Source organism: Myripristis murdjan, chromosome 1, assembly GCF_902150065.1.
Source record: "Myripristis murdjan chromosome 1, fMyrMur1.1, whole genome shotgun sequence".
Classification (NCBI taxonomy): Eukaryota; Metazoa; Chordata; class Actinopteri; order Holocentriformes; family Holocentridae; genus Myripristis; species Myripristis murdjan.
Genome location: NC_043980.1, coordinates 16,412,171 through 16,437,557, shown reverse-complemented (window position 1 = coordinate 16,437,557; position 25,387 = coordinate 16,412,171). Strand labels below are relative to the sequence as shown.

Here is a 25,387-nt window from a genome sequence, read left to right as displayed (position 1 = left end):
GGTGAGCTGATTAGCCAAAGCAACAAAGACCCTCCCATTGAAGCAGCTCAGTAAATGGGTTGCAGATTATGGCTTCCACTGGAAAGACTGCTAAAAATTTTCTCAAGTAATAAAACATACTGCTAAAACTGTAAGAGGAAAAAAAAATTAAATGCTTTAATTTGAATGTGTGTCATGTAATGGAGGTTTTATCTTCAGCCACAAATTAACTGTTTTGAGCGCATTGCTCGTCTTTACGCGCTGGTTATTAGTCAGAGAGAGTCTGTAGCCACTTGGTCCTTCTGGACTTTTTCAGTGAGGAAGAAATTGAGGCTATGGGTGGGGTTTGGTGAGGGGAAAGGGAGGGAAGGGACTGGAGAGGGAAAACAGGGTGATGTGTATGCTGTGAATTCAAAGCTGGGTGGGTCTACAGTGTTTCACATTCCCAAATAACTGCCGTGCGTAAAAGTGCCTTTCAGGTAGGCCTAATGTTTATCGTCATTGTTTCCGCTGCATGCTATTCTGTCATGTGGATGATGCTCTCAAAAACTGTATTGCGCATGTTTTAAACGTTTTTCAAGTCGGCAGAGTCCAGAAAACCCAACTTGAGCACAGTTCAGCTTTTCAACAACGCTTTGAAGAACTGCACGGCTCAAACTTTGCGAGCGCAACAGCAAAGTTTAAAAGGAAGCGCGACTCCAAGCTCTTAAATGTAGTACTGAGAGGTCAAAGGCGTATATTTGATGGTGTATAAAGCTTAAACCGTTCTTATTATTTTCTGTCGTCGTATTCTCGCGCTCTTTTCATAGTAGGTGACTATAGGGCCTGCGTCTATCTAACGGAGGGAGCAGCGGCACCCGTCCCATTTGGGAATGCGCTAACAAGCTCTAAACAAATGTTCCTTTCTTGTCGAGGCAATAAATGCATAAACTTTAGTGACTGAGCAAAAGGGTACTCATAATAAAGGAAAGTATTCATAGATGTTCTTATATGAATTGTATCTTTACGTGTTTAGTCACACAGGCGAATGTAACACGAATTTGTTGTTTTAAATGCCCGAAAAAATATCTCATTGGTTCTTGCTTTGAGCGGTGAGGTAAAGCGCTCAGGGTGTGTGTGTGTGTGTGTGTGTGTGTGTGTGTGTGTGTGTGTGTGTGTGTGTGTGTGTGTGTGTGTGTGTGTGAGAGAGAGAGAGAGAGAGAGAGAGAGAGAGAGAGAGAGAGAGAGAGAGAGAGAGAGAGAGAGAGTGTGTGTGTGTGTGACAGCAGATGGCCCGTGCACTTAAGAAAAAAAATGTGTGTTTGTGAGACTGCTGGGACGAGTTTGGGCTTGCGTGCAACGGCTTTTTCAGTCTTTTCCCCCCAGTGTTGGAGACAGTGGTTATTTGGGACAGCTGTGTGTGAACTGGACTTAAGTCAAGTCTAAGCTTGTGTTATAGAAACACATACAATCTGTGGAAAATAAACACCGTGCGTCCTTCCGCCTCCCTCTCGTTATCTGTGTTTCAGAGAGTCACAATGTTGATCCTGGCTGGAATCGTCGTCCTGCACATTACCACCATCATCCTGCTCCTGGTGGCCACCATCGATAACGTGAGTTGTGTCTCCTGTAAACTCAGCCGCTGTTTTCTCCCGCAGCGCTTTGACCAAGAGCTCTGTGTTGAATGAGCAATATTTGACGCTTTATTTTAACTTCTGTCACGTGATCCCGTCATAAATTGGCTTGTGATGAAGGTGGATGTTAACCCAGTGATTGTGAATGTAGTCACAGTCAATTTGGGAAGATGAGTCAGGGTTAACAACAACAACAACAACAACAACAGGCCCATCAGCTAAAGGTTACTACATGCATTTATAGTGGAGAGTAATAATAACTGAATGTTACATAAATTAAAATATTAAAACAAAGTTAGAACATAATCAGTACTTTTTAAATTTGTGAACCAAATTCCAAGTGCTGCAAAACTACATCATCTCTAGAAATATCTACATTGACCCAATGCCATGAAAATATAGAAAATATACTTAAATACAGTGAAATTACACAGGCATGGAGTTTGAGGCTGTACAATATTCTATAGAGAATAAAGAGGAGGTCAAAGTACATCTACAATGCCCCCTATTTGTTTGTTTTAGTAAACAAATCGCTCACTAAATCTTAGCTGTTTGACTTAGTATTTGTTTATTTGTTTATTAATGACTTTTAATGGTTTTCTTTTTGTGAGGTTTATTTTTTGTTTATTTTTTCAAAGCTGGGCGGGTCTGTAGCGTTTAACCTTCCAACACATTTTCATCAATACAAGAGTTTTCTCAAATATTCATTCAGTGTAGATTTTGTTAAAAAAAAAAAAAAAAAAAAAAAAAAAAAAAAAACACTGACATATTTATCTGCATGTGAATAGTAACCATGGAGATTCTGCTTTACTGGTCTGTTTATTTAAAGTTGTGCACAATAAGTCAGCAAAACCCTCTGACTGTCAATTAAGTGTTTCTGTAGTTGAGGACTGTAGTGTGTTTTGTGTGTTTTGAGCTTGTACATCTGCAGTTAACTGGTCGTCCTTCCTCAGGCCTGGTGGGTGTCAGACAAAATGAAGACTGACCTGTGGGGAAGGTGGGACATTGAGGGCTCATCCTGGAAGTACTCCAACACTTTAAACTACTCTGGAGGTAACGTGCATCACTTCTGTTCATAAAATGTACATGTAAGGAGTGCTGATCTGGGAATAATTACATTTACTAAGTCACACCTGTGTTTGGGTGAGTTTGTACAATGATGAGACCCAAGAGGAGATCCCAGATCAGGGATGTTAGAATATGGGTGCTGACTAAGGCCTGGGTTAACACAGATCGGTATTCTTCTTGTTGTTGTAAAACTTTGCGCATAAGATGAGGATTATGCAGCCCAAGCCATGTACCCTATGGTAATTTATTTAGTGTTTGATTCAGACTGCTTATGTTCCTAGTACAGTACATTTTGCAGTACTTTCTAATACAGGAATGTTAAATGGTCACATAGGAACTAACTGATGACAGCACAGTATAGCTTTAACCTTAAAATTATGTCATGCTTTTCTTGTTTAGGTAAAACACTGTAACCACAACAATTAACAAGTCAAATCATGCAGTGTAACTGGTTTCTGGCTGAACATTGTGTTGTATGTGTCTGTGTCTCTGCTGACCTGACTGACTGCTGCTCTCCCATGCAGACTTCCTCCAGGCGGTGCAGGCCACCGCAGTGCTGGCCTGTATTTTTGCCATCCTGGCCTTGTTTGTGTTTGTGGCCCAGTTGTTCACCCTGGCCAAGGGCCACAGGTTCACCTTCTCCGGAGTTTTACAGATGATCTCCTGTAAGTAACGAGTTAGATAATCTGACTGAAGGCCAGAAGAAGGCCTTTGTGCTGCGTTCTTGTTTTTCTACCTAGCATTTGTTGTAAAGGCGCTCTGGTTGAATTTAAGCTTAACCCCTTGACTGTAAATGACAACAATGACATGAGACAGAAGTCTTTAGAAATATTTGTACATATGTGTGATTAAAAAGGTGTGATTTGATTATAGGGGGGTTGCACATAACTCTCTTTAGCCTCCATTAGTCCAACATATTATAGCAAAAGTATTTGAATCCCTCAAACAGCTGAAAAGAAGTGTAAATAAACACCTTATATGTATTTATTACATCTCTCTCTATATATATATTTATAAAGTCCTATATTTTTAATAAGTCTAAATTAGAAGTGTTTCCTAACACAGCTTGACAGCCTTACACTTTTGTTCTTGTTAGGTTTGAGTCCCAAACTTTTGCTTTTTTGCTCAGTTTTCTCTGAGACGGTACCCAAATGAGATAAACAAATGGTCAACAGTCATCTTATAATTTGGTATATACAGCAGGGCTATGCTGAGTGCTAGTAAGGAACTATGTTTACCAAGTAATTTTGAAGTTGACAAAATTTATAAATGGCAAAATATATAAAATTTCAAATTGGTCAGAATTCCAGAAACTTGGATTTTGACTCGGTGAAGGCATTGCATTTGTGCAGGATAATGTCAATACAAATATATTTGCACGTACAGCAAGTCAGTTGTTTTTCCTGCAACCAAAAACTACAACAGCTGATTTCACTGACGAGTTCTTCCTCTTTGCTTGAAGGTGAGATCCTCAGTAAAATAAGCTGCTTTAGTGTTTAGTTGCAATAAAAACTTAAGACTTTGGGGCCTTGATGGCACATGATTGAAAGTCACTGCATTAGGGTGTAATGAGGTATCACTGGATTGATGTTCAGTCACCACGAGCCTGTTTGTGTCAAAAGCCGATCTGTGACCTCTCCATCACACACAGTGGATTATTAAAAAAAAAAAACATGTTTTGTATGCATTCAAAATAATAATGAGTTAATTTATTTATTTATTTTTTAATTTCATTGTGACTTCAGCATCCCTGGGCTTGAATCCCAGTATTATCACTTGAAGCTACATTTGTAATTAGTTATTTGAATCTTTGAGAATTAGAGTGAAATATTGATCATGGTGTGTCAGGTGAAAAATCATTCACCACACCAGGTTTGGGCACAAGTCTTACAAGCAGATTTCATTGTAAAATAATATTTTTAGTCGGTTTGTCTGGTTAAATGTGACCGAGTTCCCTTGTTCTCTCCTCCAGGTCTGTGCATAATGATCGCAGCCTCAATCTACACAGCCCAGTTACACACACAAGACCAAGTCGGGGGATACGGACACTCCTTTGTCCTGGCCTGGATCTCCTTCGTCTTCACCTTCATCCTAGCCGTCACCTACCTCGTCCTGCGGAAGAAGAGCGAGTGAGAGGATGAGGAGGAAGAAGGCAGGGCTGGGGTCAATCGTGCTTGTAATTAAATCGTCTCAATTAGTGCGTTTTCTTCCAAACCTGAAAATACAAGTGAAAGAAACTCTAACAAAGCTGTCGGCGGCCACCGCTGGTCAACAGGAAAAATATTGTGAGGGATTACGGGGTCGCAGTTTCACATTTTGAGCCTCTTGTACACCTGAGAGGAAAAGCAGCAGGTGTGTAGGAAAAGAAAATAATGTGAAACATAGATACAATACCTTGATTCACTTGCTCAGTATTTTTTTTTTAAGGTGTAAGGTTTCTGTCATAGACCTTAATCGGGCAGTTTAAATTAATGCTTAGCAAATGAAGACAATGTGTAAATATTGCAAACTGAATCTGAATTCACCCTAACACTAGATGAAGGGCTAAACTGAAGAGGATCTACAGTATAAATAGCTTTTTTTGGGATTTCTGTTCAATCAGAGGGAAGGAGGGATGGGGAACTAAATTCATTGAGTTGGAAGGTGGTGTGGGGTACAAAATTGTTTAAGTGAGGGAATAAACTCTAAATACCTTTATTAAAAGCAGTATAAAACTAACAGGAAGCCAATTAATTTGTATTGTCATTAAAGAGCCACAGAGATTTAGGAAACTGTGCCAAACCCATTATTAATTTGTTTAAGGATTTATTTAAAGACGAGTGAGAAGTAAAAGCCCTTTGGACATGTAGTAGTTGAAAACATGTTGCGGGATGAAAATACTTGTCAACATGTGTAATTGAGTGACTACTTCAAGTTTCCAGTGGGGGGAGTCCATGGGTGATTATACTGTATTTAACAAGGTACGGTGTGTTGATTGAAATTACAACATTCCTGTTGCAGTACTTGAACAATCAGGAAAGACAAGCCTTAATTTAGTACAATTTTAGTCCATTGTATCTTTATTTTACAACTGAAGTATATTGTATCCATTTTTGTTTATCTATGTACATTGTAACCATTGTATGTTTGTAACATTTTGTATTCTGAGTGAATTTTTTTTTTTTTTTAACCATGTTTGATTCTGTCTTTTTAGTTGGCTGCTATCATATAAAAGTACATGCAATTTGTACTAGTGAACGTAATGTAACACAGGGATGGAGGACCATGGTGTTTCATTTCACCATATTTCAGAACTACGCATTAGAAGGGTTTGTAATTACATTGAAATTTAAGCCATATCATTTATTAATAAAACATTTCAAATGCCAAAAAAAACCCCTGAATTCATATTTAATCTAATAATTCATATAAATATTACACTGATGAAATAAGATGCAACAAAACATAACAAAAAGAACATAAACAGCATGTGTAGTTCTCACAGATATGATTGGTGTCGTTATGTAACCTTCACTTGAGCAGAAGCACACCGCCAGGTTTCATTAGGATTCCTTGAATTTAGTCCAAGGTTACGTCCCGACAAAATTTCCTGCATCAGGGGAGGCTCCTCAGAAAAACAGATGCACTTATGTGATTCTTACGTGTGTGTGTCTTCGCTCGGTGCGGGTAAAATCTTGTTTTGTGCGCACTTGTTTATTCTGCAAGAGTTGCAACACACCGAGGTTCGGAAAACAAAAACGTCTTCAGGCCTTACAACAGACCTAGCCAGAAAACTGGAATGTTCCGTTATGTAAAATATCATTCCCAGAGGAAGTGAGTTAGAACTGGACTGCACTAAATCCCTTGGCCAGACGGGGTGATGCGCTCTTGAACCACCAGGTGGAGAAGATGGTTCTGCTCAGCCGACAAAAACGGCCTGAAGCGGGAAAAAAAAAAAGAGAGAGAGAGACAGAGACACAACCACGTGATCAGTATGGAAAATGAAGAAAGACGCAGTGAAAAAGCTGCTAAATCCCTATCACATGAAGGAAATAAAAAAAAAAAAAAAAAAAAAAAAAAAAGAATATGTTGAATGCTCACCATAGCTCAGTTTGAAGAGACTTGAGGGACTCTGTGTCCTTCTCCTGGCAGGCCATCTGCGAAACAGATCTGCCGTTATACAGTGCAAAAATAAAACCTTAACTGCAAATACAGATCACCTTGACTAGATCTCACAGTCCTGTCCGCTTTCATGATCTTTTTAAGACTCTGGTTACCCCGCCTCAATACAGGCAAAGCCCAGTCTACCAGAAAAGTTAATATGTGGTAAGTTTTTCATTAAAAGACACTTTTTATGTTTCATTATTGATCCTCTCGCATTGAAGGACACCAGTGAAAAGCGATAATCCTGAAACCTCCACCTTATCAAGCAAAATGCACCAAATTCAAATTAACACTAAAGGGAAAAAATGAAACACATTTAATCCTTTCATGTGAGGGACCGTGGGGGACCGTGACATTTGGAAAAATCCTTTATGTGGCAGTTACCAGGTAATCCTGTGAGGTTTGATACTCACCACGACCGACTGGAGGAGCAGGAAAACATTCTCAGGCAAGAAGGTCACTGAAGGACAGGGAAAAACAACAAAACTGATTGTAATCCACTAAGTAACAGTATGTTTGTGGGATTTGTGATATCCTTTCTCAAGTTATTCATTAAAACCAAGTATATGTATCGTTAAAAACAATATTTTGGTGTCAGTGGAGCTGTAGTTACCCTGGCTGTGAGGGTCGAAGGACTCCCATGCGTACCTCTCCAGGGTCTGGGCATGTTCTGGTAACAATTTCTGAGGCGGAGGCTGCAGAGGAAGAGCAGCAAGGTTGGCTCACAAAAGCAGACTGGCCTTGCCCACAACTATATTTTGTTTTGGCAAGACCCAAAACAACACAATAATTATCATCCTTGTGCCTACCTCGAGCAACATCAGCAGTAGTACTCTAGAGATTTCACACTTGGCCACAATGTCCAGAAATGCACCTACGCATGGAGGATACAGGGGACAGAAATGAGGACACTTCCTTATTTAGCAGTCTGTCGATCATCGGTCAAATGCAACCCTCATTACGTGTCTCACTTCCTATTGAGAAACAGAAGTGAGACACTAGACGTTTATCCTGGGGTCGTTTTAGGTAGTCACATGAATGGGCACAAGCCCGCTTTCAGAAGTCTTTTTCAGGTCATCAAAAATGTTTTCATGCTGAAATTACGCTTTTTAAAGCAACTGGACAGACACAGCCTCCGGTTAGAAATTCTTCATTACTACAAATCACTGTAGTGAAACTCTTGTACAAAACTTTAGTGATCAAAAAGCTTGATTAACAGCACTGCTTGAAAAAGTTTGCATATAACTTTATGGAAGAAGTTGTAGTTGGTTCCCCCAAGACGTCTTATTGTCCATTCATCAACAACCAAAACAGCTGCATTAATTTTTAGGATGTTCAGAGTAAAGTCTTTGTCGGGGATCAATGAGACAGACGTCTTACAGCCAGTTTACAATCAGTACAGGCCTGAATCCTCTATGTCACTGCTCAGGGAAAGGTTACTGTAAAGCCTGTGCAGCAAACATAAGATACCAAGTTTCATTCATGCATTAAAAAAACAAAATCAACAGATGAGCTCCTTATTATTTTCTGTAGATTACAATCATCAGATCCTCACCGACTGGGGTGCTGGTGCCTGGTAGCAGCAGTCCTCTCTCCTGGCACAACAGCTGCATCTCTGTTAGCACTGACAGAGCACCGTCATAGTCACCTGCACAACAAAAGAGGCATTAAAGCTCTTAACTTTGTAAGCAATCAAGTTAACAAGTTCTACATTTACCTGCACACAAGTTTAGAAAAGAAAAAAAAAGCACCCAGCCACAAGTAAATGTGACATGAGCAGAGACACTGAACTCACGGGTGAGGATTTTACAGGTGGCCATTTCCCCCATAGACAGCAGAGCTTCGATGGGAGTCTGTGTCTGCAGCTCTGCAGCCCGCTGGTAATGAACGATTGCCTCTCCTGGTCTGTTCATCTCCTATGTGAGGTGAAGCGAAGGGAGGGAGGGGAAAGGGGGCAGACAAAAAGTTACGATTGAAATTCCACGTGAGTGGAAAAAAAAAAAACACACACACACAAATCATGATAATTTATGTTTTCAGTGAGAAGGTTTTGGTCCACACCTTGAGCGCGTTGCCAAGTTCCAAAGACAGGCTGGCTGCCATCACTGGCTGGTTCATCTCAATGTACACCTGCGAGCCATTCGTAAAACAACGTTATCCTACTGGCTCTATAGGAATGTAGGCAAAAGGGCAAGACTCAAACATGCAACGATGTCTGCTCTTCAGATGTTCAGTTCCAATTTCTGACACCAGCAACAACTACCTACTGGACTTTAACACCCCAATTTTCACTATGAATTTATCGATAACTTCATTTGTCACATATTTTTTAGAGAGGAACTGATGCTTGGGGCACTAAAAAATGTCATCTCACAGAGGAAACTGAGGAGTCGCCGATGTGCTACCTTGATGGCGAAGCTGTAGCAGTTGAGTGCAGCCTGAAGGTGCTCATCAAAGCCCGGGGCTTGCAGCGCTCTGTTCTCTTTCTCAGAGGAGAGGAAGAGGCGGGCAGCATCCGTTAATGCCAGAGCCTCTCCAGGAGCGTTGAAAAGTGTCTGCTCACAGCTGTGGTTAGACAACGGGATGTGAAGCAGCAAGAGATGCACTGATGAGCAAGGCAGCAGCAAACATGTCATCCCAATGAATGATGCAGGTTCCCTCTGGACCAATTAGTAACTACCTTGTTTTTTGTGTAGAGCAGGAATAGAGAGGACTGAGACGTGCTTGACTGACTGCTCATTGAATATTTTATTTTAGGCCGACAGTGTAGCAGAACCCTTCAATCAATCAATGCAACTCTGAAAATGCACAGTGGTGGGATGACTCATTTCCCCAGTTTTCGTCAAAAATCGGATCAGTGATGTATGACGTACTGCATCTGATATGCGAACAGATGAATTAACGAACGTGGAAATACTGTAATGCCCTCCTTAAGCCAATCGGTGTCATTCTGAAAATGCTGAAAGACCAAAGTGAGGTGAATCATCCCCAGGTTTGTCAAAATCTAATCAGTACCATCTGGGGTGTTGTGTGTGACGGACAGGCGACAGGACTCAAACACATCGAGTTTATTTTACTGACCACACCATCCGTCTTGAAATCCTTTTCTCCGGATCTTTTCTGCTAAAACAAATCTTAACCTTTGGGTTAAAGTATATTTGTCGTTTTAATTTCTTGGTGATAGTTTGAGTTATTGAAAGCTGTAAGATGTAGCATCTTGTTTCCAGCAGCTCAGTAGTTTAAGGCTGAGACGATGTGCTCATCTCCTGATTCGATACTATCATGAAACTTGGGTGCTGATTCGATATGTGTTTGACATGCATTGCAAATCTTAAGTACTGCAATTTGATATCATGATTTATTGTGATTTAGTGTGTTTTCTGAATTATCCTCTACTTTGTGGAGGTACAGTTTCATGAAGCTGCAATTATCTTAAATGGTCACAATGGGTTATTTTATATAGTGATGTCAAATTTCAAAAAATGCTTCAAAACTGCAATGAAATGGCTACTACTGAGACTAACATCATCACACCTGAATAAAATGTGACTCATTGAATCCTCAAGACTCTCAGCTTTCCAGTCAAACCCAATTTACACACATCCAAGTCTGTTTAGGCCTCAGTACGCAGCAATACACCATTTTAGAAGAGGCGAAAACAACACATTAGTACTGCATGCAAAACAACTGCATTTGATTGGCATGAGGTGGGCATGTCTGCAGAGGGGAACCCTGTGGGTAAATCAATTCAGGAATACCAAAAAATTTGATTATAAATCATTAAAAAAAAACAATCGTGAATTGTTTTTTTTTTTTTTTTTTTTCCCCCACTGCTACAATAGTTCATCAGTTTCTACACTGTGAAAGTGGGACTGCCCTCTCTGAGCAGTGTCATGCAAAACGTTTGTTTCAGTCGCTGGGAGAGAGGGTGATGCGGGGTGACGCTGTGCAGGTGGTGCTGTCTCACCGGGCCATGGCGAGGTTACAGAAGGCAGCGTACTGCAGGCAGTCCTGCTGCTTCAGCTCCTTGGCCAGCTGACCTAGAGCACGCAGGGAAGAGAGACCACATGAAAAACGGAGGCTGACACGCTGCAGCCTGGTTGGTTCTTCACATGAGGGGATTAGGGGTGCTGCTGTTTACGTCACATTACAGTCCACTGACATTATGGCTGCTCGTGTAGCAGATGGTTCTGCGTTCTGCTGCGTGGTTTGGTAAGAGAGGCGTTATGTGCCCCTTTTCTCGGCCCTATGGCAACTCAAAAGGCACATAACTCCTCTCGTGCAGACCCACAGAGTCATATGCTCTACAAAGTCAACAGTGAAGAGGACTCACCAAACTGTTCGCTTGCCTCCGCCACATTGGGCTTCCGAAGAAAACGCCTGCGGGAAAGGAAATAACAGTATTGCCATTAGCTTCACAGGAGTTAACGTGAGCTACCAACTCACATACACAGACGGCTTATTGCTTCTATAAGGTAAATTTAATGTACATAAATGCAAAATTACAAAGCTTACCCTGACTTGCTTTGCCTTAATGTGAATTTAAAGAATGTATAAAAGACTACCAAACTTATAAACACTTAAAAAAAGAATAATAAAACTGTCAATATGCACTATGAATTCTTCAGAGGACTAACTAATGTGTTGTATTCTCATTCTCTAATGATTTTATATTAATGCAGTCTATTTTTCCCTTTGCTATTATTAATTAGATTTTTTTTAACGTCTTCATTTTTTATTTCATGCTCCTGTTTCTTTGTAGAACATTATGTTAAACGCATGTCTGAAACGTCTATTTGAATACATTTTCAATAAAGATAAAAAAATATATAATACCTAATGGTAACCTGGTAAAGAAGTTCACGTTAGCCTTTAAACAACACCGCAGCTACACTCTGATGAAACTGAACTTGTGGATATTATTCATTAATGCACTCGCTAACAGGATGACTGAACATGAAAACACACTATTTTTTTTTTTTATTTTATTATTATTGACATAAATCTGCCGAGACGCGTTAGCAGGCCAGCTCGACATTAGCTGTTAGCATGCTAAGCTACCGCTAACAGCGTAACGTTACTGAGTCTGGTAAGAAAACTGACGAATACTGAGGTTCAGGTACCTTTAATTTGACTGTACGCCATTAAATAAACTATTACAACAGCCTTACTTCTTCAGTTTGTTTGACACGGCGCGGTATCGCATCAGGAAGTCTCCCTCGGCAGCCATGATTAGAGCCAAGAAAACACAACATCAGAGCAGGAAGTCCGAGTGACAGAAGCGATTCCATTGGCTCGTAGGGTCCGAACCGAGCCATTTCATTGGTTAGTGTGAAAGGGGCGGTGCTTGTCAGAGGAGGAGCGGTCCGTACATGAAGTGGTGGTCTTTGCATTGAATAAAATAAAATAAAATAAAATAAAATAAAATAAAATAAAATAAAATAATTAAATTAAATTAAAAATGAATAAATAAAATAAAGTAATTAAATACAACAAAATAAATACTAATTGATACTAATTATAATTTTGGAACTATAGAACATTGTCTTTGTATTTTTTATTTATTTATTTATTTTTTGGTTTGATTTACAGAATAACTAAACAAAAAATAGACAGAGTTTCAGCAAATGAAACTTATTATTAACTTGATCATTATGTTGGCCAAATATTATATCCATAAAAAGTGATTTGGTATAAAAATGACCCTCTTTCATACCTTTAAAGATTCAGATTTTAAAAAAATATTTGACTACTGTTGAAAATGTATAACTCAAAAATCACAAATTTGTAAAAACTATTAGATTACTTAGACATTTTAAAATTACTCCAATTAGTTAGCAGACCCTGGAGGGTTTTTCTTTTCTCTTTCTTTCTTTCTCTCTGTCTTTCTTCCTTTCCTTTCCCTACATTTTGTTATTTGTTGTTCATTGTAATTTGTATCATATTATTTTTACACTGAAGTATACTGTCAACAACTTTTCTAATGAAAAAAACAAACAAACAATGTAACACGAACACTTCATGGACCTGAATTTACTCAAATAAAGGACAAAAAAAAAATGTCTTTGCACGTGAGATATTAGGAATGAGACAGGTGAGATGGATATTTCCCTTTTTTTAACACATTTGTTTATTCATGTTGTTTTAGTTGACAACAGGAGACACGAGACAGGTGAGGCAGGACAGAGAATCACAGCTGCTGATATAAATATGAAAACCTGCAGCTGCTCGTCTCAGAAATTCTCATAGACAGACTCAAACACTGCCTCTTGGCTTTGAGGAGGCTCCACCTGTGAGGCGAGAACGGGAGACTCATCAATGTGACAAAACGTGACAAGTGAAGGCCGGTGGTTTTGGGACATTTTGAGCGAGCACTGACCGAGTTGTTGGACTGTTTTGGCGTGGCTGTCCTGTGGTCCAGCACGTCGTAGATGGACCGGGGACGAGGCTCCAGGCTCTGACACGACAAAGACACACACACACCTTTATTACTCTGATGTCAAACCACGAGTATGAAGTACAGGTGAGAGGTTTGCAGGTTTTGCTGATGGGCAGAGGAGAGGTTTACGTACGGCGTAGAAAGAAGAAGCCTGAGCTGCCGTCTCCTCCCTGTCCTCCACCTCCACCTCCTCCCTGGTCGGCTCACTCCTGCCCTGCTCCCTCCTTCTGCTGCCACCTCCAGCGCTCAAACACGCCTTGTCCTGGAAACGATAAGGTTACACATCAGGGGCAAACAACGCAAACAGAACACACACTCACGTTTCCACGTTTCCATCACATTATATTGACTTCCTTTCATTTCCTGGAGACTTATCCTAACCTAAACCCTAACCCTAACCCTAACCCTAACCCTAACCCTAACCTTAACCTTAATCTTAACCTTAACCTTAGCCCTAAAGTTAGTTTACCTTTAAATTAAGTCTTCACCCTAAAATTAATAATTTTCACTAAGGGGTTTTGCTTTTCTTCCCCATAAGGAAGGCGAGTCCCCACAACATGACTGGCTGTAAACAGATTTACATCCACACAGCATTAGTAATACCTGGTATACACACACACACACACACACACACACACACACACTGCAGTGAACCACATCAGGGTGCTGATCTACCTCTCTGTAATGTTATAGCTCCTCAGGTCCATCTGGAGTCCCTGTTTTGATTACTTGTGATTCAACTCAGACTTTAATTTTGAAGACTTGAACTTCAGATTCACTCACTGCAGAAAACTGTCTGCACATCTTTTTTAGCACCATACCCTCGATTTATTCCTGATTTTTCCTGAAATAAGTGTCAGTGTGTGCTGCCTTGCAATGGTGACATTATTAATCAGGATGAAGATGACAAGCAGCAACATAGTAATATATTACATTATGATTTGATATGCAATATGGGGTTCAATAAATACAAGTTCATCTAAGCTGCAAATCCTTTGAGCAATAATTTTTCTTCGCTAGAATTTAAACAATTTAAAAATGTTATCACTACAAAGTGTAAAAGATCTGATTAGGAAGGACATCTTGTGACACCGTGATGGTGAAGCCATCTCATTTGTGCTTATCACAATTTATTTTTTTAATCCCACAATCCAGACTTTTGTTTTGAGATAATATTGATATGTATCATCCCATTCTTAGTGCCACATGGTTAACCAGTGGGTTAACCTTTCTTGATCCCCATAGGGAAATTCTTTCTGACCCATCCTAACTATCAGGAGCAGTGGGCAGCCGACGTGCAGCGCCTCAGGGCCAAGTCTAGGTCCATGCCAGGGACCTGGCAGCAAAATTAAGAATTAAACTAGCATGCATGTTTTTGATGGAGGAGGAAACCCTCGCAAACACGGGAGAACATGCAAACTCCACAGAGAAAGGCCAGGATTTGAACCACTGAGCCACTGTGATGCCTATGTAAAACATTTTAGAAAAAAAGAGGCAAAGACTGGGACAACCTTAACTTTCAACCAGCATCTGCCCAGGATGCATCCAGAAATGTTTTTTAAAAGATGTTCTTTTTAACTTGTGTGGATTATTTGAACTCAAACTGCGGAGTCAGACTCAGATCTGGACGTGGACTCTTGAAGGCAACACAGTCATTTCCCCCTGTAATGTAGCACATAATGATCACTCTGTATACAATAACATGTGCTGTTTCCTAACCCCCACAGCAGGTTCGGCACATCTTACCCAACGTCCTGTGAAGACATACACTGAGCCGACCGCACTGAAAACGAGCAGCACTGAGGTGAGGCCGCCCACAATCATAGCTCCTTTGTAATCCGATATGGAGCGCGGCTCCCAGTAGCCCTCATCTGGAAAACACACAGGCGTCAGTGTCAGTCCGTGTCACAAATGCATCATGGCTGGATGGCCGATATATTACTCATCTTCCAAGCGAGCCAGCCTTGGGCTACACTGCACAGATATTCAAGATCATCAGGCTTTGTACATTTTCAGTTTTGATTCATTAAGTCTTACAAAATATCCTTTGACAGACATCCCCGTGACGTGAAGATGCTGTTTGTTCAGGCTGTCCAAGATTACAAAACGTGACTAATGTTGCATGTATCTGTACTCTACATAGCAGGAGAAAGTTCACATCCAAGTATCACTTCCAATTTAGAAATCTCCTGCAAAGGACTAAAGATACAATCTGCTTTACAAATGCTGTATATCACAAGGTAGTAGGAAAAAAAAATCTTTCTTTGATGTATTTTCTCTCCTTTTCTCGCTGACTCACCTTTCACCAAAAGGGCCCAGTAAGCCCTGGCTGATTTGTACTCGCAGTGATATTCTCCTGAATGGCTGCTCACCAGGTTTCTCAGTTTCACACTGCCTTTGATTTGCTCTGTTGCGTCGCCGCTCTGCAAGACTTCAGAGCTGTGTATCACTTGATTCTTGTGGTCAAAACACTTCAAGCTGCCTCCACTCTGGTTTGCTGGTTGGAACAAAAAAAAGTCTATTTGGAGATCTTCGCCAGCAAGCGCCACATAGACCCTCTGCTCCAGCTGGAAGCCTGGGAGGGGACACAACAGAGGGTCGTACATGTGACCTGGAGTACACACAAAACTACACAGATAAACACAGCCTTCAGCACCCATAAATGTCATTCAGAAAGTGTCCATAGTCATGCGTAAGTTGTTAAGATGGCCTACTTTCAGCATCAACTCCAGAGAGTATAAAAGGGATGAGAAATACAAATATCCGAAACAACACGGAGGAGAGACGCCAAAGTCCTTGAGTTTCCATTTTGTGAGTTTTTCTGCGGAGCTGACAGTCCGTAATTGAAAGTGTGTGTGTATGTGTGTGTGTGTGTGTGTGTGTGTGTGTGTGTGTGTGTGTGTGTGTGTGAAATCCTGTCCAGTCCTCTGGTGCTCCAGCTTCCACTGTCTTAGAGGAGTTCGTCCAGTGTGTGTGTGTCTCTCTCAGTGTTTCTCAGTGTTTCTCAGTGTTTCTCAGTGTGTCTTGGTGTATGGAAGGCTGCAATATCAAGGTTCCTGTTTTTTGCCCCCCCAAAGAAACACTTCCTCAAAATGATGTTGCTATTTTTCTATTTTAAAGTCATGAACAATGATTCACTGGAGGCGCTCAAGAAGAGCTCTTTCAACTACAGCTGGACGGATTACGTGCAAAAACACACAGAGGAGAGAAACATTAAGCATTAAACATTCAGTGGAGAGGTGAGATTTTAAAAAACAGTACAAAGACTGGACATGGCTGCTTGTGTGTTGTGTTTGCGTTAGTTAAGCTCAGCCCGTAGGTGAGGTGCTCTGCTGGCTCTCCTCCACAGTGAGACTCAGTTTGAGATGCAACCCTGACCTCCGCATGTGGTTTTAAAAAGACAGAGGAAGAGAAAGGGTCAAGCAGGGGAAGAAAGTGAGAAGTTTGTGTGTGTGTATGTGTGTGTGTGTGACAGGGCCGGCACTAGCCATTTGGGTGCCCTAAGCACAAATGCTTTGTGGTGCCCCCCCACGCCGCCGCCGCCAGAAATGAACAATAACTCAGTATTTGTCATTGCGTTTCTCTTTATTTTACAAAATAACTTTTCAACATTTATGTTTCAAAAACTGTTGGAAAAAATAAGAGATAAATAATAATAATAAAATCTTTATAACACACTGACTAAACACTAACTAAATATGGCACCAAACACTCAAATAAATAAATAAAATAAAATAATTTAAAATAAAAAATAAATGACACCACTATTAAATAAAGATCTGTCAAAACTGTAAAAACAGTACTAAGTATCCTTGAATAAGGAACTGGTTGGTGATTGATGTCTGCTTGTGGATGGTTGATGTCTGCTTGTAGATGGTTGATCATCTGGATCTTCCACTTGGCTTTGTGTCCCTCCTTGCACATATCGAAGCATTGAGCCTGTAATCACAAATACAAGACAAAATACTCAGGGATTCTACAGTGAAATACAGTTTTGAACCATGGTACAAAAATATTTCAAAATTAATTATAGTGTTATGTAGGCCTATATTTAAAACACTGGTACATGAAAAATTTATTATTTTACCTTTATAGACAAGGATTAATGGGGCACAATATAAAAACTCTGTACATAGTTTGAAAACTATGAATATGAAGAGGGGAAATCTACACAACTTTAATATTGATTTTTTCAAATTACAGTTTCACCAGCAGATGTCGCTCTTGGCCTATGAACCTCACGAAAATGTTGTGTGAGCTGCCGGCCAGTCGGTCACCGTAATGACTGGTGTATCCGCACTCCATCGGAAAGCTCCGGCTCTCTGCTTTTGGAAACCGTCGTAATTTTTTCGATAGCACCATTGGTTCAGGAGTTACGGTAGTGACAAGCTCACATTACAAACTTGTGACACATCGGGGAATCTTCTGTGATTGGACGGTGGAAGTGTCAGTAGTCCTACATGCTACCGTAATGGCACTCTATATAGGCGCAAAGCTCCGGTTTCAGATGTTTTTTAAAGTTTCTGAATATCTTAAACAGTCACGGAGACACCGTTATGTAACGTCGGCATGCTGAATCCTGTCAGCGCCGACATTGCCGGTATAAGAGGGCTGATAATCAATCACCTGTCTAATTTGGCATATCACATCAACGTTCAGGTTACCAAGACCCGTTTTCCATTCATCAACTCATTATTTTTGTTTTTCACTACACAATCACATACTCGTTGGTTCATAGAACATAACAAACGCCAAATACAGACATCTCAACTCCAGATACATATCCATATACACAACTAAAAATAACTAGCTAGCCCAGCATCAATTATTTGAAACATAACACTTGCATCTGAACATGGCTAGTGGGAGCTAACGTTACAAAGGTTGTTGACGGTAGTATTATCTGGCACGAGCATAGACATGCATACTAGGGCTAAAAGTAACAAAATTAACATTTGTTATTGTCTTACCTGCAAGTGACGCGCGAGCATCATCTCGTTGTTTCTTTCTTTTCCTCTTTTCTGCCCCCGACTCTTGCTGCCTTTTCGATGACATGTCCAAAAATAAAGGTCTGCCAAACTTGTGATTGAAGCGTAATGGAGCAAACCACTATGGGATGGGGGAGGGGGGCACCAAAGGTAGACTGGGGAGAGGGCCGCACAGGAGATTCATGTTTTTCTCGAGCAAATAAGCCTATGTTATTTTTGTATTGCTTATATCTATTAACATGTTTTACACACTTTACACAATTTTAAATATATCATTGTTATGATTACTATTATTATGATGATTTTTCACGAGCTTGTTTTTTTTTTTTTTTTTTTTTTTTTTTTGGTGCCCCCCCAGGCACTTGGTGCCCTACGCGCAGTGCGTGATAAGCGTGTGCGGGGCGCCGTGTCTGGTGTGTGAGAGAGAGAGAGAGAGAGAGAAAGAGAGAGAGGAATTCTAGTGAAGGTGACAGATTGCCTGTTGTTAATATGAACCAGGTGTCGGTGGTACTGTGACTTCTTCACCGCAGTATTTCTCTGTCAGTATGAGGAAGATGTGCACGCTGAAGAAGAGGAGGACTGTTAGCATTCAACCCTGCCTGTCTGCCTGTCTGTCTGCCTGCCTGACTGTCTGCCTGCCTGCCTGTCTGCCCTTCTCCCTCCTCACCCCCAGTTCCTTCTTCTACGTGACTCTTTTCACCATCTTTTCTCTGGCAGCACTGGTGGCCAACTCTGACCTCACATCAGCCACAGCATAAAACCAGACGGTGAGGGAGGGAGAGAGAGAGAGAGAGAGAGAGAGAGAGAACTGGAATAACATCTGGATGCCAGTCAATAAAGAATTAATAATTCATTCATTTTTTTAATATCCTGTCTCCTGCTCTTTTTATCAGCCCCTCTTTCCTGATGTAAAATGTATACAGCTACTTTACCAAGTACAAAAACACTGATAGATTAATACACTGAAAAAAGCAACAGCAGCTTACACATCATCGTATCAAAGAGGGGAGCGATAATGCTATATTGTGATTGTGACTGTATCCTGTGGAGGGAGTGGAGTAAAAAAATGGGTGACATTACAATCCTAAAATTAAAGAGAAGCCTACCCAAGCACAGTGACTTAGTTGGGTAAAAGTCCTGAGCATGTTCCTTCAAATTTTAAATCCCTCTCCTTTTACCTGGCAGAAGAAAAGAAGTGCAGTCTCAAGGTGGAAGTTGTTTTTTTGGTTCGGTGTTGGATTGCCTCTGCGAGGGCAGGGCAGAGAGGGCAGAGGATAGAAATGAGAGACAGATGAGGGAGGCTATAACTCAAGTTGTGGAGAGACCACAACTACACTACTGTAGAAATCTGAGCCAACGGTGTGGAGCAATCTTACAACTCGATGACACATTGCTGCCGTTTTCAAAGGGTTAAAGAGGAGGAGAGACATGACAGGCAAGGAAAGACAACAAAAAATTGAGAGGTAAATCACAAGATTAATCTGAGAAAAAGGGAAGGACGTGCGGCACATCTGGCAGCAGCTGGATGTCAGGGTGTGCGTGTGTGAAAGAGAGAGAGAGAGAGAGGTAGAGAAGAGAGAGGGAGCGAGGGAGACGGAGGTGTGGTGGGGTGTGAAGATAGCACGACGGCTCTCTAACTCCTCTGCAAATGAAAAGTTTCTTAAGTGGCTCCTCGCTGCCCGACCACATTCTCGTCCTAATTACATTACAGCTGCGAGCAGAGGGTGGAGAGAGGGGCAAAGAGCAGAGAGAAGGAGAGAGAGAGATAGAGAGAGGAAGAAATAAAGAGAAGAGACCAGAGTGGAGAGGGGGAGAGAAGCGGAGGCATCTGGTTTTCAAACCTTTACAGGAGAAGAGCTTCCTGCTGAGCCCCAGATCTGGAACTGAAGCATCATCGTTTCAAGTTGTGAGTACTGGCTCATTTGCTTCTTTTTTCCCCCCCCAAAATATCTTTCAGTTTCCAGCCTGTGATACTTCTTTTATGGCACTGCTGGTTCTCAAAGTTTTCATTTACTTGCTAACAAAAAAAAAAAAAATACATGTATATCTGTAGTTATATATCAGCATAGACACATCTGGGTCCCACAAGCAGTGAAATGATGGAGGGGAGCTGGTGACTCTGGTGGCCTGGCTGTATTGATGAGTTTCGCCGTATGTTTGACAAGCTGTATCTGTTTACTCTCTGATCCGTCTCCAGATGCGGCACATGGGCCAGCCAATGAAAACATTTACAATACCTCAACAGTGATTCATCAGCTTATAATGGCCCACTATGATTCAAAGGATCACAGCCGGCCTTCCAGACCTTGTCATGCGGGCGTGATCCCTCGCTCTCTCTATCACTCTCTCTCTTTTTTTTTTTTATCTTTTGCCATCTTCTTTCCGGTCAGGTCTTCCTCTGTTTGTGTTGTTTAGCCAAATTGGATTGTGGTCATTCTTTTCTCATAACACTGCAGGTCCGGGCACACGGCTCCCAGCTGTCCTGGGACAAAGACGATATTTTGTTCAGGTCTTTAAATAAAGTAATTGGGTTTGCGAAGTAAGGCGGATCACAAGACTGGTCTGTCCCCTGGTCTGACCCCGTGTCAGCAGGACCCGGCGTCCTGTTATTGGCTTGTGCACTTTTAAATTTGACTTTTGTTGATGGCGCAGCAGCTGGGATGATCATATCACACTGAGGACATCAACATGTGCTCGTCTGCAGGTTTTGAACTGTGTTGAACCCCTGTGAGTTTGCTGGCGTGCCTGCAGGGAAAAATGACGTCTGTGTTTCTTCACTCTGTCTTTTTAATCTCTCGCTCTCTTTCTGTTTCTTGTTTATGTGATCGGCGTCACAAGGAAAACTTTTTTTTTTTTTTTCTTCTGCCAGTGTTCAAGTACGGAAACTCATTCGGCTGTTTTTCTTCACATTTCATGCAGGGGGGTGTGAGTGCCTTCTCATCATGGCTCCTCCCACTCTGTTGATGGCGATGATGGTGGCTGCCATGGCAACTGCAGCACATTCAGCTGGCGAGGAGAATGAGCTGGATTATGGGTACTGGAACTACAGAGATGGAGGTAATGCAGGGCCCTCTGTTTGATCTCAACCATTTCTAGATATGGGTCCCATAAATCAGTGTTTGAAGATGTTGTTTTATATGGGAATAATTTATGGGTGAGATGAATGAAACTGGACACTTTAAAAATCATGACGTCAACTAGGACATTCTCTAGTGGTGATATAACTGCTTATAACATGTGTATGGCAATTAATACCAGTATTTCTCTGAGCCTTTTTTCTGCAAACAAAAGCCTGATGATGGATGTGCTCTGGCTGCAGCTGATAATGTCAACGTGGCCTCGGTGCGGAGTGTGACCCGAGTTTTGGATGCCTGGGGGAAACGCATCTTCAACGAGATCAAGACCCTGCTGCACTCGCAGCCCAGCACGCTGCTGCCCGACTACTCCAGGTATTTACAACAACACTATTACCAAAACCGGCTGGCTCTCACCTCATGTGACCCTGCCACAGGCCTTTGGAGCAGGTTATCTGGCTGGAAAAATTACTTTTGTCTCCTCAGCACCTCTTAAAAAACAGTTTTAATGACTTTTAAATGATTTGTTTTTACCTTTTCATACATTTTTACTACTATGAGTGCTCCAAACTGTGTTCCCACACCTCACACTGAAGTCTCCTGATCTGCATGAGGAGCTCCTCCAAATGTATCTCTGCAAACTGACCCTCATGTGACTCCTTTTATCCCTCCATCGTTACTATGATCTTGTTTTTAATCATCTCCTCTTGTCTCTGTATCTTGTGCTGTCCTCTTGTTTCCATCTTAAATTGCCTTTTGAGGATGGTGTTTTCTTTTACATGGCTGTTAGACCACTTTGTAAATATAAATAATGTAAAATATTGCATCTAATAAAGTGTAGGACAACCACAACAACATCATGATAGCAATAACAAATTTATTTTGATTAGATGAGACTTAATTTAATTTGAATTGGCCAGATTTGATTTGAGCTGATAATTGGCTTCCTGGCCGCCTTGGACGGGGGTTTCCCCTCTCTCTTCCCTCTCACTCCTCCCAAGATTTCTTACATTTTTCTTCCTTTTTTTCTCTCTCTTGCCCTCTGTGAGAGGTCAGGTCAAGGGGGCATCATTTTGTTTTCTTCACACTGCGGCCATGTAAAGCCTTTTCTCGACTCTGAACAGTGATTAAATTTGAATTAATTTTACATGCGCTTGCGCCACTCAGTCAAATCTCATTATGCCATACATTCTGACTCGGGCCTTACAGTTTTAAAATTCTGGCCTGCTCAATATACCTATTAAAAAATAAACAAACCACCCCCTATCCAAACAAACAAACAAACAAACAAACAAACAAACAAACAAACAAACAAAAAACTCAGAGAGCTTTTTTCTTATCCTATTCCTAGTCCCATTCTCTCCCTGCTGAAATTAGAAGGGCAAATTTAGTAAAAAAAAAATCCAAACTAAAGGCACATTTGTTTTTCATGTCTTATGATCCTCCTTGATGTACCTCTTCATGCTTCTACATGCCTCAATGTTATATTTTTTAATATAGTTTACAATGCAATAACTTTTTTATTCTTTGCTGTGTATACACCGTGTGTGTGTGTGTGTGTGTGTGTGTGTGAGAGTGTGTATTTGGTTAAGGTGTTATTATCTCTGTTTACCTCTGTGTGAAAGGGGCTACACAACATGACTTGACTTTATTAACTGATTCAATTGCATCCTTCATAGTGGGATTGTAAGAGATTAACATGTGCATCATTAACTTTATGATGAACACACACACACACACACACACACACACACACACACACACACATCTTCATCTTCAACAGGTAACCTCGCTCTGTGCTGTGTGCTGAACTTGCTCTGTGCGTCCTGCAGGGTGCGCCCTCTGTCCGAGTCCGTCAGCGACCTGTTCAGAGAAGTCTCCCTGCTGCACAGGCGCATCACCGAGCTCAGCCATCGCCTAGCAACCCTGGAACCTTTCCTCCGTCGCCACGGCTACCGGGAGCGGGGGGAGGAGGCGGGGGGCGGCAGGGCTCCGGCCCCTCAGAGCCTGAGAGGGGAGGTGGCCAGCCTGACCCGCTTCACCCCGGGGAGCACGGCGAGGCTGACCCCGCCGAGGGGCAGCCGCCTGCTGAGGAGGAGGAGGGTGCGAGTGCTGAAGAACAGGGGGGTGAAGGTGCTGCAGAGCGAGAGATAGACGGATCGATAGGTGGATCGATCGATAGGTATCATATCATAGATGGACGGTTAGTGGACTGAGGGGAGGTGTGGAGACAGAAAGTTTTTTTTTTGGTTGCGTTTGTGAGAGAGACAGAAACTGGTCCTGCAAATATTATGTCATGTATGAAATCCGCTGTTTGAAGTGACACCGCGCCTCTCTGGCACGAGGAGCCACGCGCTACGGTCTGTATTAGCCAATGGAAGAGCTGTCTTCTTTAATAAACTTTTTTAATTATGACCGTGTCAGTGTTTAGTTGTTAATATCAGAGTGAAAGAGCTGGAGCAGAGCGATAAAAGAACATGCATCTTCCTGCTTCCCATGCACATCTATTAATAATGCATCCATTAATAGATGCCAGGTAGATTTTATTTATTTGCACATAGAGAAGGAAATGAACCAAGAAAATAGATTGTGCAGGTGAGATTAAAAAAAAGATATTACCTAAATAAACAACAATGACAATAGAGGGGAAAAAAAGATAAACTGATGTAGATTATACAAGGACATAATAAATAAATATATATATATATATATAAAACTGATATTACAACCTAAAATAACAAATCATAACTCTTTGAAACCTGTGCAAATTCACTTAATTTCTGTCAAAACATGGGGGAAAATATCCAATCAGAAAAAAAGACAGTTTAGTTAAAAAAGTAAAAAATCACAAGAAAACTGCCTGAACATTAGAAGAAAGAAAAAGAGCAAAACGTGATAAAATTACAGGAAAACTATATTTATAATTAATATAATGACATGAAATTGGCATAACACAATATCAAAATTCCCCAAAACATTTGTTAAAAATATAAAATACAGTTCCCATAAAATTCTCTGGAAAAATTGCACCAGCCTCCTGGCTGACTTAATATTCCAGTACTTTTAAGTGTTTATTTAAATACAGTCATAAATAAAAAATATCATTTTCTCCATGCTGTTTGCTGATTGGATTAATGTCAGTTTTCCAGGCTGTAGGTCAGTGGCATCCAGCTCAGACTCTGGCGTCACTCTGACCTCGTCCACCTGCGTTTTCCAGTCTGCAGATGCAAGTACAGTCCCAAAATCCCGGCGGCAGAGAGGAGGTGCTGTGCCCTGTCCCCCTGTGCCCCGTCCCCTCCCCGGCGCCCGGCTGCAGGATGCCATGTTTTTGCCACAGGGTGTCAGTGCACGCCCGCTCCCATAATCAGCTGTGACATTACACTGATTCATGGAGGCTTGATCTTTGTTTTTGCTCAGCTGAAGTCACGAACGGACCTCACAGAGCCAGCAGGGGGTGCCTATTATCTACTAACATAATTATACTGTTTGTGTGAGCACGGTGATAGCGTGTGTGTGCGTGTGTGTGCGTGTGTGGTGTGCATGTTGTGGGCACAGGGATCGAACTTTGCGCCTTCATTAAAACTTTGCCAAGTGTTTCTACAGCAACCAGTATCTCTCTCTCTCTCTCTCTCTCTCTCTCTCTCTCTGTTCTTCTTCTCTTACTCCACTTGTCATCCACACCACAGACTGCTGCAGTGTGGCATGTTACTCCTCTCTTCTCCCTCGTTCTCTTCCTCTCCCTCGCTCATTTTCAACCTGCAGTCCACACACACACACACAAACTCCCCCCTTTTTGATTTCATCCTCCTTTGTTTCCCTTTGATTCTCCTGCATGCGTTTCATCTCTTTTTCATATCGTAATCTGCACATCATAACCCCCTCCCCTCCTCTCTCTCTCTCTCTCTCTCTCTCTAAACCAGTATGTGTGGGCGTTAAGCTCAGGCTGTACTTTCCATTTTGGTATTGTATTGTCGATGCAATGTAGCATCCAATCCAGTAAGACATTGTGAGTATACTGTACAAATCTCTCTCCGTCTCTCTCTCTCTCTCTCTTTTTTTTTCTCACTCACTCCCCTGCTTCTC

General features: G+C 41.4%; 3 protein-coding genes across 5 annotated transcripts; 1 reads left to right on the top strand and 2 right to left on the bottom strand.

The window, feature by feature from the left end:
* Window positions 1-62: 62 nt before the first annotated feature.
* Window positions 63-5,380, top strand: LOC115361373 (epithelial membrane protein 1). Of its 3 annotated transcripts, none has more exons than XM_030054755.1 (5): window positions 63-130; window positions 1,488-1,571; window positions 2,546-2,645; window positions 3,185-3,325; window positions 4,633-5,380. In XM_030054755.1, the coding sequence occupies exons 2-5, from the start codon at window positions 1,497-1,499 to the stop codon at window positions 4,791-4,793; spliced, it is 477 nt and encodes a 158-aa protein (XP_029910615.1). In that variant the 5' UTR covers window positions 63-130; window positions 1,488-1,496; the 3' UTR covers window positions 4,794-5,380. The 3 variants fall into 3 exon arrangements, with proteins under 3 accessions (XP_029910615.1, XP_029910621.1, XP_029910616.1); XM_030054761.1 differs by having other exon boundaries at window positions 64-106; XM_030054756.1 differs by lacking the exon at window positions 63-130 and adding an exon at window positions 368-458.
* A 316-nt stretch (window positions 5,381-5,696) lies between these two features.
* Window positions 5,697-12,103, bottom strand: f8a (coagulation factor VIII associated). Its single transcript, XM_030054754.1, has 12 exons — window positions 11,975-12,103; window positions 11,137-11,183; window positions 10,771-10,843; window positions 9,209-9,368; window positions 8,865-8,933; window positions 8,599-8,719; window positions 8,359-8,451; window positions 7,613-7,677; window positions 7,417-7,498; window positions 7,217-7,263; window positions 6,741-6,796; window positions 5,697-6,576 (listed from the first exon to the last, which is right to left on the bottom strand). Exons 1-12 carry the CDS (start codon window positions 12,031-12,033, stop codon window positions 6,495-6,497), a joined length of 954 nt encoding a protein of 317 aa, XP_029910614.1. The 5' UTR covers window positions 12,034-12,103; the 3' UTR covers window positions 5,697-6,494.
* An 892-nt stretch (window positions 12,104-12,995) lies between these two features.
* nfam1 (NFAT activating protein with ITAM motif 1) lies at window positions 12,996-16,142 on the bottom strand. Its single transcript, XM_030061432.1, has 6 exons — window positions 15,957-16,142; window positions 15,542-15,817; window positions 14,989-15,113; window positions 13,376-13,504; window positions 13,183-13,260; window positions 12,996-13,093 (listed from the first exon to the last, which is right to left on the bottom strand). The coding sequence occupies exons 1-6, from the start codon at window positions 16,048-16,050 to the stop codon at window positions 13,037-13,039; spliced, it is 759 nt and encodes a 252-aa protein (XP_029917292.1). The 5' UTR covers window positions 16,051-16,142; the 3' UTR covers window positions 12,996-13,036.
* Window positions 16,143-25,387: the final 9,245 nt, after the last annotated feature.

Bases quoted from the DNA above. Each gene is read 5' to 3' on its own strand.
- nfam1 (XM_030061432.1), bottom strand. From the start codon at position 16,050: ATGGAAACTCAAGGACTTTGGCGTCTCTCCTCCGTGTTGTTTCGGATA. The intron at 15,114-15,541 runs GTGAGTCAGCGA...TGTGTTTTCCAG, and splicing joins CTGGGCCCTTTTGGTGAAAG to ATGAGGGCTACTGGGAGCCG. The intron at 13,261-13,375 runs GTACGTAAACCT...TTGTCGTGTCAG, and splicing joins AGGCTTCTTCTTTCTACGCC to AGCCTGGAGCCTCGTCCCCG.
- LOC115361373 (XM_030054755.1), top strand. From the start codon at position 1,497: ATGTTGATCCTGGCTGGAATCGTCGTCCTGCACATTACCACCATCATC. The intron at 1,572-2,545 runs GTGAGTTGTGTC...GTCCTTCCTCAG, and splicing joins TGGTGGCCACCATCGATAAC to GCCTGGTGGGTGTCAGACAA. The intron at 3,326-4,632 runs GTAAGTAACGAG...TCTCTCCTCCAG, and splicing joins AGTTTTACAGATGATCTCCT to GTCTGTGCATAATGATCGCA.
- f8a (XM_030054754.1), bottom strand. From the start codon at position 12,033: ATGGCTGCCGAGGGAGACTTCCTGATGCGATACCGCGCCGTGTCAAAC. The intron at 9,369-10,770 runs GTGAGACAGCAC...GTCTAACCACAG, and splicing joins TGTAACCTCGCCATGGCCCG to CTGTGAGCAGACACTTTTCA. The intron at 7,678-8,358 runs GTGAGGATCTGA...CTCCATGCGTAG, and splicing joins AGGCACCAGCACCCCAGTCG to GTGCATTTCTGGACATTGTG.